The sequence below is a fragment of the Saccoglossus kowalevskii genome, chromosome 3 (assembly GCF_978046115.1).
Source record: "Saccoglossus kowalevskii chromosome 3, keSacKowa6.1, whole genome shotgun sequence".
NCBI lineage: Eukaryota > Metazoa > Hemichordata > Enteropneusta > Harrimaniidae > Saccoglossus > Saccoglossus kowalevskii.
In genome coordinates, this window is record NC_140643.1 from 2,939,225 (window position 1) to 2,955,592 (window position 16,368).

A 16,368-nucleotide genomic window follows, 5' to 3' on the forward strand; every position below is an offset into this window, starting at 1 on the left:
TCGACGCTTAACTGCCTTATTATATCCACAAACAATGGACTAATAACATGGGGGAATACATATCTCTTCAGTACTCCCCTCCAAGATCAAATTATCAATTTCGGTTGACGCAAATACATACCGTGGAGGAGTAGCCATAAACGGCATACACGTCTAACACTATAGACCAAGTGGTTGTCACTTTACAAACAAATTACCGCAACTCTAAACCTACTCACAAGAGTTACTGGCAAAGGCACGCAAATCGTAATATAGTAAGTCAGTCAAAAAGTGGAGTGACTGTAACACCACTCACATCGTACAACTCGATTTTTTTGCCGCGACAATTCACACCCAATAAATTAGGGGTACTACCTCACAAATCAAGATCGGCATGAGTGTTAAAATAGTTACATAAAGAGTTACTTAACTTAATGTTCAACATCTTTAAAGTTGGAGAACACGTAACGCCTATGGCCGAATACGGCACGTGAAAGATGCTCATGGTTTCTTTGAATTCTCCGCCCTCGAAACTGTACTCAATGCGATCTGTTAGCAATCTTGCTGTGGTGCCGGATATGATGCCAACGAGGCTGCATACTAAATAAAATTAATATTGCCCTCTGTTTCTTCTCGGCTTCAGAATGTTTCTTGTTTTTTGCCGTCCAAAACATAAACCGAAATGTATGTCTTGTATGTTTTGGCTCGTCTAAGGTCTTCCCAATCGGCTACTAGTAACCGAAGTGAATGTTGTCGCGCATTCCCGACACTACGGGATCTGCGAGTTCTATCAACCGTCTTTTCTACTTGCACTTGAAAAAACATAGTCGTGATGTTAAAGGTTTACTGCTGGGTTAATAGTGCCGCACTGCCTGATGCATGATGATTCACACGAGAGGCACAGGAATGAACAAAATGTGACTAAAAGAGGAAACCGCCGAAAACTGCACTGTAGCGAGACTGGCCTAGACTGACTGTCACATGACCCCACATACCATACCCGTATGTTTGCCATCACGAACAGACAATAGTTAACCGCTATACTGCGAAACGCGGTTGACAATATTTCTTGACCTATAAAGATGAAATTTGGTTGTTACCTATGATGTATCACGTTGGTTTCCCACAGCTCATCACGATTGGTAACGTCATGTGAGCTCATCGTGAATTGACGAAAAACGCTTTATTTATAATACCTCTGTTGTCCCAACTTAGAATGCCGACTCTATACAAGCACGGTTTCTAGTACAAGGTACAAATAAACGGGAGCGTGGAATTCATTGAATGTTCATATTTGGTGACGTCGAATATGTGATCTGACAATAAATTCATTTTTTTCAGTAGCGTGTTGGTATATCTCTGCTGACAATTGCTATTGTATTAGGGCGGATACTAGTAATTACTGGAATGTAACTCTTGAGATTTAATACAACTACTAGAGAATACGTTGTTCTTTTGATCTATCTTTAACAGTGAGGGCGCTAGATCATCACACCCTGGATTTTTTTTGATATCCAATGAAAAGTGTTTTATCAAACCATTTTTGTACTCTATGATTTTCGTATCAGAAGATTAAAGTGAAAATAGAATGAAACACCAACTCCGTTATTTTGCCGCCATACTTATTACTGACGATGTAAATACATGGAGTATAAATATTGGTTGATTAATGACTATTTTCTGAAAGCTTGAATATGTATATGAAATGAAATGAAACACCAAAGATTATGTTGTTTTCTGTGATTATGAACTAACGTACACGTGATCATAGTAATGTCAAATGTACACAGAAATGCACATTTAAGTCTGTGTTTGTGATGGCAAATCACGAGATCTGTCCATCTATTTATTATGCTATATCTCAATGTGTCTGTGTTCACATTCTTAGTCATTTCAATATCATACATATAATATACACAGTGGGAAACCACACGACTAGAAAAACCCATTATGTATATATTGGAGATGATACATGGCAATTAAATTCAATGTCTTGGAGATGTCACGTGACAAACTCAACTCAATAGTTCAGAAACAAACTTGCAATTACAAAGACAATGTAACTTAACGCACAACATCCTGTAATAACGATCACAAATAAATAAATAAAATATTTGACTATGGTGACAACTTTGGTTTCAGCGTTCCCTCAAATTACAAAGGTACATTTTTCCTTTAAGAACGGGGCAGTAAGTTTTATAACAGCAGTGGACCAAACAAATATAATACAGTAATAAAACAACAGTGGGCCGAACACTAAACTATATTACAGGAAAATTGGCACAACCTCAAGAGAAAGTTTACTCATAGTGTAATAGGTTAATAAAAACGCACTCATAAAAGCTATTGTTTCTGAAAAATACTATAAGAAATAAACAACGATACACGCATTTGTGTTACATTTTATGTTGACATATGTCACGTTATATATATCATCTTAGGCAGTAGTTTTATTTCCTTATGTATAAAAATATAATAATTCAGTGACAAGGCCCGGCTCGTTATAAATAACAATTATGAATATAGCTGATATTGTTGCCACAATATAATTACAATTAATTTATTATGAATGAGAGGGCGTTAACAAACAGAAAACAAAGTGGCGGTGGCGACAACGTCTTAACAACTACTGACATAAAAAGAAATGTAAAGCTACAAAATAGCTTAGACATTAGGGTCAAGAAGATTCGTGGTAGCTTAGACATTAGAGCTATGGTGATTCGTGGTAGCTTAGACATTAGAGCCATGGTGATTCGTGGTAGCTTAGACATTAGAGCCATGATGACTCGTGGTAGCTTAGACATTAGAGCCATGATGACTCGTGGTAGCTTAGACATTAGAGCCATGATGACTCGTGGTAGCTTAGACATTAGGGCCAAGAAGATTCGTGGTAGCTTAGACATTAGAGCCATGATGACTCGTGGTAGCTTAGACATTAGAGCCAAGAAGATTCGTGGTAGCTTAGACATTAGAGCCATGATGACTCGTGGTAGCTTAGACATTAGAGCCATGGTGATTCGTGGTAGCTTAGACATTATAGCCAAGACGATTCGTGGTAGCCTAGACATTAGAGTCATGATGACTCGTGGTAGCTTAGACATTAGAGCCATGGGGACTCGTGGTAGCTTAGACATTAGAGCCATGATGACTCGTGGTAACTTAGACATTAGAGCCACATTTATGTCATAGCCCAGACATTAAACCCACAAATATCTTGTTGTAGCCTAGACATTAAAGCTACAGAAAAACTTCCTCAGTCGTTGTTTACAGTCATCTGTTATTCTCTCGTTGAAATTCAAATTAATGATGATGTCATTGTCGGGGTTGCCTTCGAGCGCATTTGCTAAGGCCATGGCACCTTCGTTCCCAATATGCTGACGTGTGAAATCCAAGTATAGAAGGGTACGATTTGTTGCTAACGCTCTCGATATATTCCAAACACCCTCGTTATCTATGTAATTCGTTTGTCTTACATCGCCACACAGTTTGAGATGTGTGATAGTCGGGTTAATATGTAACACTTCTGCCATAGACTTGGCACCCGAGTTGCCTATATCGTTGTCACATAGGTTAACTACTCTCAAATTTGGATGATTTTTCAGTGATTTCGCGACCCACGTGACGCCTTTGTCGCCGATCTTATTTTTCTCAAGATCAAGACGTTTCAGTTGCGTTAGTCGTGGTAAAAGTGAGGCGATAACGCGAGCGCCACGGGACGTGATGTCGTTTAGTTGCAACAACAATGCTTGAAGCTGTGGCATAGCAAGCAATCCCTGGGCCAGAGACTGAATGCTGATATCAGAGATTTTATTCACGCTCAAGTCTAAATGTTTCATCTGGTTAGAATGTTGCAATACATCCATGAGTATGACAATACCGTCATCTGCAATAGCGTTCAAGCTCAAATCCAACAACTCCAGGTCTGTTTTGTGACAAAGGGCGTTCACCAGTGGTACTATCAACGCTCTTCCCCAAACTCCACATTCTTTCAAATACAATTTTCGCAAACCTCTATTTCTCCCAAGGGCATCTGAAAATACCATTATTGAATGTTCGTCAAAACCAATCCGGTTTAACTGAAGTTCATTCAAAGTTGTATTTATCCTGAGCACATTGCCCACTTCAGCAATACCGACTTCCCCGATACTGTTATAGGAAAGATCTAAACTTGTCACAGTTTGGTTTTGTTTCATTGCGTTAGCAAGGTGCTGTGCACCCTGTGGTGTAAGCTTACACTGAGACACATTAACCTGCGTCAGACTGAAACAATGTCGGATAATGTGAGCGATAACCGCCGCTCCCGTGAAATCATAGAACATGGGTTCCAGTGACGACCCACATACTGACATCCACGATGATTCGTCTTCACCGAGATTGCAGAAGGACAGGTTTAAACTCTGTAAAGTAGAGTTAAATTTTAAACCGTTTTGGTATAACGACGGAATACCAGAATCACAAAAATAGTCGTGGCCGCCAATGCTAAGCGACAACAGGCGCGTATTGTGTTTCAATACTTCAGAAATAACAGCCATGTGAGTTGGTGAAAATTTCGAGCCAAAACATGGAAATACATAGAGATGTTCGATACTGCTACAGCGGATACTGTCTACAATCGCCTGTAAATTTTCCACTGACACGGCTTCCGCTGCGGGACTTTGAACGGGAAAAATATCTTGACTTCCGAAATAACAAAGTTTGACTTGTAACTTTAGCATTCTCAGATTCCTTTTATAACTCAACGTTCGGGCTAAAAGTTGAATCTTATGCCTGTCACTAGGCAACGTATTTAAAGAAAATTCATCAAGATTAAGTGAGGCTATGGAGGTGTTTTGCTGAATGGCGTGCCACATAGCCGGGCTGATAAAGGGGAGAGGTTCGTGAATTTGAAGAAAACGAAGATTCGAGTTGTCTTGCCTAAGAAGGTTGCACAATATATGCTGTTTCCAAACCGGCCAGTTTTGTCGATGCATCGATAAGGACTTTGGCAATAACGGCGCTATGATGCTGGCGTACCTCTCGCCCAACTTTGACAAATGAGCATATTCAAAAATCGTATCGAGCGAGTCTATACGACGGAACCCCTGAAAGAAATGATGAGCCATGTCATCTTTAATTAAAAGTTCAAGGAGAAAGACGCATACTTGATGACAATGTACGTTCCGTAATACCTGCCGACAAAGGTGTGAGTGGTCGCTCAGAGGTTTACTGCGGATTTCGTGGTGCAAATAGAATGCGGCTAAGAAATCCAGGAAGGATTTGTGAAAAGGAACGAAATGCATTCCCCTGTTAATAGTATACTGACCGAATTCTCGCATTAGAAGACCAATTTGAATAACGATATTGTGGTGGTTTTTGACGTCTGCTTTTTTAAGTCGTATTTCGTTCCTTTGTAGGTAAGCAAAACTTACCCTACCCAAGTGTAGAATTGCGTCGTAATACACAGTGGGTATCTCTTCCAAATCACTAGCTTGGACGGCAATACCTTCTTTCATAGCAAGGCGTTTGATGGTGCACAGGGTCAACATTCGAAACAGATCCGATGATTTTTCTGGAATGAATTTGGTTTCCAAATCCTCCCAGATGGAACAGAGAATTCCAATATGAAGAGGACTGATACACAACTTTGAGAAATAGTTTTGTTTGGATACAGACCTCATTGAGTTGAATTCAAAGGCATTAATTGGAAGCCCAAGCTTTCGTGTAAGCTCGGCAGCTATTGGGAAATTCTGACGATAATACTTTCTAATGAAATCGACAGTGTGGTACCACGTAAACCCCTTAACCCCTACAGTGACGTCACACGAATGGTGAAGTATGGTGTTTTTAGGAGGCTGTGTGGTTATCAACATTGTGCTCTTACATGTGGCTTTGTTTCCATACAACTCGAATAAATCACTTTGGGCACTTTCCCGGAGTTCGTTCACCCCGTCCAAAATCAGAACGAATTCTTCTGGCAGTCTTTGAAAATAGTCCCAAAATTCATCCCGAAAGATGGGTCCAAGGCTGTCTGGAAACAAATCCAAAATGGCGTGTTTAACATCACTAGCCATATTCCTGACTCGCATTAAAATTGGCATTTTCCCCTTAATTGAGGATTTTGGCGACTTAACAGCCCAATCATACACCAGCTTGAGGCACATAGTACTTTTTCCAACCCCGGCATCACCTTCAACTAGAATACGACTCGTTTCTGGGTTACATAGCTCTTTTTCGAAAATCTCTTCCAAGTCATATGATTCAAAACTGTCAACTCGTCCATGGAGATCTTTTTTTACAAGTCTCAAATCAGTGTACATATCCGTAATGTGTCTCTTAAGACTTAGTTGAGCCATCCAGCTGTATTCTTCAGTATAAAGCTTTCGCAGAAATCTCCCTGCAGTCGCTTTTACTGATGAGTCCTCGTCTGAAAAACAGTAGAAATCGTTCTTATTATCACCATAGCAACAGTTCAAACAAAAACGTGAACATTCAATACTACCATACCATTCAATACTAGTGTCTGTAAAAGTATGTACATGTGCGAGATAAGATTCTGTAAAAGGTGTGTCACTGTCTGAAGTATGTACATGTGTATGGTATGTGACTGTGATAAACTGTGTCTTTGCCAAAATTCAACAACCACCAATTAATTCTTATTGTTGTTGCTACTAGTATTTGATTTTGATTTTTTTTTAAATCCTGAAAGTCTCCATATTTAATCTAGGGAATTAAAAGATTACTTTATTCTATATTTTGTTTTGTATCTGAATCGGGGACAGTCTTGTAATATCAGCCACTTTCCCACAATCTACCACGACACAATACCAACTGTGCGTGTGGCTTTAGAATATGTCCTCTCATAACGAAGCTGTTATACACAACAACGAAACATATACTTGCATGTGAACGTCACAAGTTTATATCGCCAAATGTATTTAGTGAATTAGAGCACAAACTGACTTCCGCCTATTATTGTTATATTTCATTCGTAGCACGAAATCTACATGTACTGTACCAGTCGCAATAAAACATTATTGATCGTTATTATATCGTTGTATTATACGTACAAAAGTACCATAGTAACGATAATTGCCCTGACCTCAAGACTAGGTCATGTGGCGGACTCTGGAACTTGTACTCCTGGGGCGAACCACGTCCACGTCACTTTATTCTACCTCAAAACCACGATTTGATAGGATCAAGAACAACTCATTTTTATACTTTTCGTTTATATTTTTTAAGTTTCAAATATTTCTATGGTACAGCGTTTTTTTTTTCATCTTATTATTTATTACATTGGATATTTAAATTATTGGCACATACTTTATTATTTTTATTTATTTATTTCCTGTTCTGAAAATGCATTAAAAGTTTATTTGTAAATAATACTTTCAAATCATAAAACTCGATAACAGGTGTTATCTTCTAGTATTGTTTCGTGTCTAAAATAAATTTTAAAAGCACTACAAATTCTTTACAAGTTGCTGACTGGAAGGTAACATCAAATAAATGACAAAGAGGTATTGTAAGGTATCGTTGATTTGACCTTAAGGTGAAGTTGATTTGGCTCCAAGACACTGCTCTTAATAATTAATTGACAGCATTCATTAATTAATTGTGACGACTGGTCAAAATAACGAAAGGAAACTTATTGGATGTAATCACAGAATTCGTTTGCCTAATAGTAATCATATAATCATATACTCACTTAAATGTGTATATGTGCTATATCCTGGATTGGATGATCCTGTCGGCGGAGGGGTGACCGCCAGCCGCCTAGCAACCGTAGCCGCGGGTCTTCTCGGCGGAGGTGGTGTTTGCGCTAATCGTCTCTCGGCTGCTCGCTGAGCTGCTGATTTACTCCTTCTCCTCGCTGAGGGAGGCGATGTAAAGTTTCCCTCAGGTTCAATGATTTCTTCCTTTGAAGTATCCATACGTTGAGATGGGTATCTAAATTTGTCAGAGTCATTACTTTCATTTGTTAAAGCTGATGATTGACTGTGATGCACAGCGTGAATGGCCCGAGGCACTGAGATCACAGGTGACGCTGCTAGAGAAGTGGAGTCTCTGTAATTAATCGGTGTAGCATGTATGTCTCTAGGTGACACTGGGGCCATGTCGACTGTGGCGTAGGCAGCGCTATCGTCATAGTGCATTTCCTCTGTCGTTGTCCGGTCACGATTGCGGGGAATAGCAACACGGTGTGCGAATGCTATTTTGGGGGGTTGATCAAGGTCCCGAATAGGCGGTTGTGGAGGTGTTTGCAGTGAAGACGAAGTTATAACCGAAGGCGGTACACGATGGGAAGCAGAAGTCATATGTGTCGCGGCTTGTTTCATACATAATTTATGACTTTCTGTTTTACCTTCAGGTGATATCGTTTGTGAAGGGTGCCTAAATTTATATGTATAATCTTGAGTTTCAGGAGTATAGTAAAACGTGGTTGGTATATTTGGATCGTCAGGTTTGTGTCGCGAAGGGGGAGTTCTTGAACGTAATTTTCCCGATATGGATGGTATTGAGGAGACAGATGACCACTTTACCTTCTCTCTGATTGGGGAGCCTTGACACGATTGTCGAAATCCGGTTTGTACGAACGGAGAAGTCTGCAACGGAGAAAATGTTTCCACTGGCAAACACTGTGGATCGGAAATATCACCTATCCCCGTGGTGACATACGTTGGAAGTGATGCAGACATTTCGACATCACTGTCTGTTCCAAAGTCAGTATCATATACACATGCAACATTGTCTTGACTGTCATTCGCCGTGCGATCTTGGCCTGCACTCCAGTCTGTTGCTGGCAGCCGATGACAAGGGTAGTTTGGTACATTTCCTGACATGTTTTCCTGTGATGTTTGTTGATTCCGCATTCGGTAAGGTGGCGGAGGAGGTCTGACTACCAGTTCACCACTAGTTGCTGTTCGGTAGTGCATAGGGAGAGCGTGTGAATGTGGGCTGTGAAATCGCTGTGGTGTTGACGCTCTAGGACTACCTGGAATTCCACTACTTTGTTGTGGTTCCGTCTCATCGAACCTGGTCAGAGTTGACACATTGTCGCGTGAAAAACTCGGAGAAAGCTCTTGATTTGAAATGGTCGTCTCTGGCAGTGACTTGCCTTGTAGGGGATTCTGTGGCAGTGAGTCCACTATTTTCCGAATAGTCTTCCTCTCCTCGGAGTTAATATTGTGTAATGATGAACCCCCATCACTGAAGTTTGACGCAAATTTCTTAATTATATGTTTATTGAGGGACGGGGTCGCACAGGTGCTGTCACTTTGACCCACAGGCGGCTCGCGTAGTGGGAGACTTTTGGGCGACGCTATCTCCCTTACGGTCGGTGTTGGTGACGGGGTGACAGCAAGTCGCTGGAATTGCGCTTCAACTCCTAATAATCCAATAATATCGGGATGATCGACCCTTATGGCATTTAGAAATGTTTGATAGGCAGTGTCATTTTTGACAGCTAGTACATCAATTAATCTCTCGTTTTGCATAGTCTGTGTAATGCCTGGTTGGTAAATACAGTAGTAGTCTTCCAATGTGATAGCGCCCTCTTGCACCAGACAATTGAGAACATTGCCACTCAAGTCCAGCTTAGACATCAGGGAGCACTTGTGTTTATAGAGTTTATGTGCATGTGTATTGGGCAGTGAATTGTTTCCTGTAATTAAACAAATTTGTTTATTAATTACACGTTATAGTGGCACTTTGACGCATCGAATCAATTCTTGGTGCAATTACTAAGAACAGCTGCCCACCGATGTTTTCCCAATCGAGCATATTTTAAACTATCATGTATAATATAGAGCACGTATCATTGGCAATGTTGTAATTCTTATTCTATATAGTCATGCAGCAATAATGGAAAGGCAATACATAAACATTGGACAATGCATCAGGAAATTTTAGAGCTACCGAATTTTGCCGGATACCGCTAGAGGGCGTATTAAAGAGTCCGGACATTCACCAGGAACATGTTTCATACACAATATATCATGACACACAAACTTGTCTGACACAGGCAATTAATACACATTGACGACATGTCGTATATCCAATAGAAATACACCAAGAACAAGTTTCACATATAATACACACTATTCAATACCGGAATGACCAACATACGACATATTGCCTAAAGCACAGCCCCTCAACACCATGGAGAGACTGTGCCAAAAGACACGTCTCACATGGTCCATGCAATACAATACAAATATACGAAACATAGTTCCTGTGTTACAACTAAATCCGAGTTATTGAGAAACCAGAATTATAATTGCATATTACAGCGTACGACAAGGTAGAAGTGTGTACAAATCTTTTGCTATCTGAACAGTCGCTGTGTTGGTGAAGCTTGTTAGATTCAGTACATATCTGGTAGCATCGCTTATGTGTGGGCTTCGAATACGAACACAACGTTCAACACCATCAGTGAGGTTTGATTGACAAACTTATTGACGGTACTGAACGTTACTTTGCCTAAAACGTAAATTGCATTTGTGATGATGCATGCGTTGTGAAATACGGAAAAAGAGCCCAAAGCATGCGCACTGCGAACAGAATATGCTAATGACCTTAACGAGGTTATGACGTAGACATATCTCATGAATATTATTTGAAAGTGCAATTATTAGAGGGTGGTGGTCGTCGCGCTGCACGTGTGCGAGATTTGTGTTGACAAACATTGTTTTCACCAAAATCTAAATCGCTCTTCTAATGGAAATCACAAGTATGATGTTTGAACTGGGCGCAATTTGCACAATACCTTCCAATCACTTAAAAACATATCTATTTAAAGCTTGGTAACCGTTTGTACTCGTTGATCTGCGCAACAGTCAAAGCCGCAATCTTTGTTTATATGAAACCCATATATCTTGCGCATGCGTGGCGCGACGACTATCGCCCTTTAATAGAGCATCTATTATAAAACGCCGGGATCACGTATATTCGGTCTTGACCCTTCACTCTGTCTATTGTACAGTGAAAACTGTACACGCTTTCTATCATACTAAACTGGTCACCAATTTTAACAAGTGTCTCTGCTTTTTACACTGTTAGCCGAGGTGAGCGTTGGCAAGCCTAAATACTAGTATGTTTTGATTGTACACAGCGCCACCAGTGGCTGTTCCCGGCTCCATTCGCCAAGCTGGCTGTTGGCTGATATCACTACATTGTTTCAGATGTATCATGAGAAAAGTATATCAACTCAATCAATCTAGCCATTTTCAAGTTAAGAAAAATATTCACTAAAATGAGAAAATTGAAGTTCAATTTGATATCACTGAGATATTTAATACATTTATATATGAATGATATCACTGAGATATTTAATACATTTATATATAAATGATATCACTGAGATATTCAATACATTTATATATAAATGATATCACTGAGATATTTAATACATTTATATATAAATGATATCACTGAGATATTCAATACATTTATATATAAATGATATCACTGAGATATTTAATACATTTATATATGAATGATATCACTGAGATATTTAATACATTTATATATAAATGATATCACTGAGATATACAATACATTTATATATAGATGATATCACTGAGATATTCAATACATTTATATATAAACGATATCACTGAGATATTCAATACATTTATATATAAACGATATCACTGAGATATTCAATACATTTATATATAAATGATATCACTGATATATTTAATACATTTATATATAAATGATATCATTGATATATTTAATACATTTATATATAAATGATATCATCGCAATATTTTATACATTTATATATAAATGAAATCACTGATATATTTAATACATTTATATATAAATGATATCACTGAGATATTTAATACATTTATATATAAATGATATCACTGAGATATTTAATACATTTATATATAAATGATATCATTGAGATATTTAATACATTTACATATAAATGATATCACTAACATATTCAATACATTTATAAATAAATGATATCATCGAAATATTTTATACATTTATAAATAAATGATATTACTCAGATATTCAATACATTTACATATAAATGATATCACTGAGATATTTAATACATTTATATATAAATGATATCATTGAGATATTTAATACATTTATATATAAATGATATCACTGAGATATTCAATACATTTATAAATAAATGATATCATCGAAATACTTTATACATTTATAAATAAATGATATTACTGAGATATTCAATACATTTACATATAAATGATATCACTGAGATATTCAATACATTTATATATAAATGATATCACTGAGATATTTAATACATTTATATATAAATGATATCATTGAGATATTTAATACATTTATATATAAATGATATCATTGAGATATTCAATACATTTATAAATAAATGATATCATCGAAATATTTTATACATTTATAAGTAAATGATATTACTCAGATATTCAATACATTTACATATAAATGATATCACTGATCAAGAACAGTTTTTACATCAACCTCACCTGGTTTTTGACCTTTGTTATCGTTCCCACCACCTCCGCCCATAAGTCCTTCCATTGCGGGAGCCAATATCAAATTATCATCTGCACCGATGTTATTTAAATTCAGGGACATGTTTAACACAAACTGAAACAGAAATGAAGTATACTCTATTATACTGTTCTGTACTGATAATCACACTGTAGACTAGCATTTTATGCGCCTCATGTTTTGTACGCTGGTCAGCTTTGTTACTGCTAGTAAAACAGTGGTTTTGCTCTCGGCCTTATAATAAAAAACATTCGAACTAAATTAAACTTTTGCGGTGTCTTATTCGCTATTTGCCTTAATTTCTCTTATAATGCATATTTCATAATTCCATTTAATTTATGGCAGGCACGGGGTCACTGTGACTGTCCTTCCTACCGGGTTTCAATATATGTTACTGCATACCCTTGGATAAGAATGATCAAAATGTTCGGGTGCAAATTACAGCAGAAATATCTTAAAATTGTTTTCGTAATATTTTAAAGTGAAATGATGACGGATCCAATTTGAATATGTGAATACTCAATAGTGAACATCCTTGGATAACATAGGTCTGAACATATATGAATCAACTAATAACAGCTCTCAAGAATGGACATTCTAAGTTAACATATTTCTGCAGCTCACTCTTGAACATTTTGAGATAACATAAACCAGCTTCATCCAATGACACGGACAACGTAAAAAAAATAATCCACATTCTTAGTGTATGTTTTTTTTCACTAGATTTGAACTTTTAAACTAAGCGAATCTTATCAGTACCACTCAAAAATATATAAGCCCCATGTTTAAATCAACGAGTACAAACTAAGACGTTACCAAGCTTTACTAGTAATTGGGTATGTTTTTTTTTTTGGTGATTGGAAGGTATCTAAGGAGTCACCGCCGATAATTAGTGCAAGTCGCGTCCAGGTCAAACCTCATACTGGTAATTTCCATTACAAGACCGTATTGGATTGTGGGAAAATTTATGTTTATCAACACAAATGTCGTACATGCACAATATATAAACCAGCTACATTAACCTGAACTGCCCCGAGATTACACATTGGTTGGTTGATAATATTCTAGAGTTTGGAAATGATTGAACAGAATTCACTTGAATTATTCTGGTTATAAAAAATGTTTACAATGCCAACAATGACGCCGCCAACGACAAAGACAGACATTGTAAACATTATAACTCGCTACTCCATTATTTATACGGGTAGGATAAATATGGTGGGTTGCTTCAGTTATTTCTTATCAATTTTCGAATATGTCATTCAATACCGAAGAAGTTTGCTACCAAACCATTTTAGTGCATGTATTCATATACAAGCACAACCTACAAGCCAATTAGTAGGAATTGGGTCAAGATACCAGTCACTTTGCAATAGTCTTGGCGATGAATGTAAAGTGTGTGTTAATGGCTGCATGTCACTCAGGTAACGATGACGATATCCATGAACTTAATTAATGGTAATTCATGGCACATTAGTTTCAAATACTGTTATTGTTGACAGGTATACTTATTAAATAAATGTAGTTGTGTATCTAGTAACAAACAAATTATAACTGCAGCTTTGAAACAATTACTGTAACATTAAAACAATCAGTGCCATGGTTACTATCCTGTTTAAACCATCACTATCACGTTAACCCGCCACTGCCATGTTAAAACCATCACTATAACGTTAAAATCATCACTATCACGTTAACACCATCACTATAACATAAAATGATCACTGTCACGTTAATACCATCATTATCGCATTCAAACTATCACTATCACGTTACCCTGCCACTGCTATGTTAAAACCATCACTATAACGTTAAAATCATCACTATCGCATTTAAACTATCACTATCACATTAAACCGCCACTGCCATGTTAATACCATAACTATCGCGTTTAAACATCACTATCACGTCAACCTGCCACTGCCATGTTAAAACCATCACTATAACCTTAAAATCATCATTATCGCATTTAAACCACCACTATCACGTTAAACCGCAAGTGCCATGTTAATACCATAACTATGGCGTTTAAACATCACTATCACGTTAACCCGCCACTGCCATGCTAAAACCATCACTATAAAGTTAAAATTATCACTATAACGTTAAAACCATCAGTATCACGTTAAAACCATCACTATCGCGTTTAAACTATCACTATCACGTTAACCCACCACTGCCATGTTAAAACCACCACTATCACGTTAAAATCATCACTATAACGTTAAAACCATCAGTATCGCGTGTAAACCATTACTATCGCAACTAACCCACCACAGCCATGTTTAAACCATCACTATCACATTAAACGCCACTACCATGTTAAAACCATCACTACTATAACATTAAAATCATTACTATCGCGTTTAAACCATTACTATCACGTTAACCCGCCACTGCCATGCTAAAACCATCACTATAAAGTTACAATCATCACTATAACGGTAAAACCATCAGTATCGCGTTTAAACCATTACTATCGCAATAACCCACCACTGCCATGTTTAAACCATCACTATCACGTTAAACCGCCACTGCCATGTTAAAACCATCACTACTATAACGTTACAATCGTCACTATCGCGTTTAAAACATTACTATCGCGTTAACCCGCCACTGCCATGTTAAACCCATCACTATCGCGTTTAACCCATCACTATCGCGTTAACCCGCCACTGCCATGTTAAAACCATCACTATAACGTTAAAATCATCACTATCACGTTAAAACCATCACTATCGCATTTAAACTGTCACTATCAGGTTAAACCGTCACTGCCATTTAATACCATCACTATTGCGTTCAAACCATTACTATCACGTTAACCCACCACTGCCATGTTAAAACCATCACTATCGCGTTTAAGCCATCACTATCACATTTACCCGCCACTGCCATGTCAAAACCATCACTATAACGTTAAAATCATCACTATTACGTTAATACCATCACGGTCGTATTTAAACTGTCACTATCACGTTAAACCGTCACTGCCATTTAATAAAATCACTATCGCGTTTAAACCATCACTATCACATTAACCCGCCACTGCCATGTTAAAACCATCACTGTAACGTTAAAATCATCACTATCACGTTAATTACATCACTACGGCGTTTAAACCATCACTATCACGTTAATACCATCACTATCGCATTTAAACTATCACTATCACGTTAACCCGCCACAGCCATGTTAAAACCATCACTATAACGCTAAAATTATCACTATCGCGTTTAAATTATCACTATCACGTTAACCCGCCACAGCCATGTTAAAACCATAACTATAACGTTAAAATCATCACTATCATGTTAATACCATAACTATTGCGTTTAAACATCACTATCACGTTAACCTGCCACTGCCATGTAAAAACCATCACTATAACGTTAATAACATCATTATCGCATTTAAACTACCACTATCACGTTAAACCGCAAGTGCCATGTTAATACCATAGCTATCGCGTTTAAACATCACTATCACGTTAACCTGCCACTGCCATGTTAAAAACCATCACTACTATAACGTTAAAATCATCACTATCGCGTTTAAACCATTACTATGATGTTAAGCCGCCACTGCCAAGCTAAAACCATCACTATAAAGCTAAAATCATCACTATAACGTTAAAACCATCACTATCACGTTAAAACCATCACTATCGCATTTAAACTATCACTATCACGTTAACCCGCCACAGTCATGTTAAAACCATAACTATAACGTTAAAATCATCACTATCGCGTTTAAATTATCACTATCACGTTAACCCGCCACTGCCATGTTAAAACCATCACTATCACGTTAAAACCATCACTATCGCGTTTAAACTATCACTATCACGTTAACCCACCACTGCCATGTTAAAACCATCAC

General features: G+C 37.6%; 1 protein-coding gene across 1 annotated transcript; it reads right to left on the bottom strand.

The window, feature by feature from the left end:
* Nucleotides 1-1,784: 1,784 nt before the first annotated feature.
* LOC144361030 (uncharacterized) lies at nt 1,785-7,984 on the bottom strand. The gene is made up of 2 exons (XM_078013356.2): nt 7,667-7,984; nt 1,785-6,382 (listed from the first exon to the last, which is right to left on the bottom strand). Exons 1-2 carry the CDS (start codon nt 7,890-7,892, stop codon nt 3,204-3,206), a joined length of 3,405 nt encoding a protein of 1,134 aa, XP_077869482.2. The 5' UTR covers nt 7,893-7,984; the 3' UTR covers nt 1,785-3,203.
* Between the last annotated feature and the right edge of the window lie 8,384 nt (nt 7,985-16,368).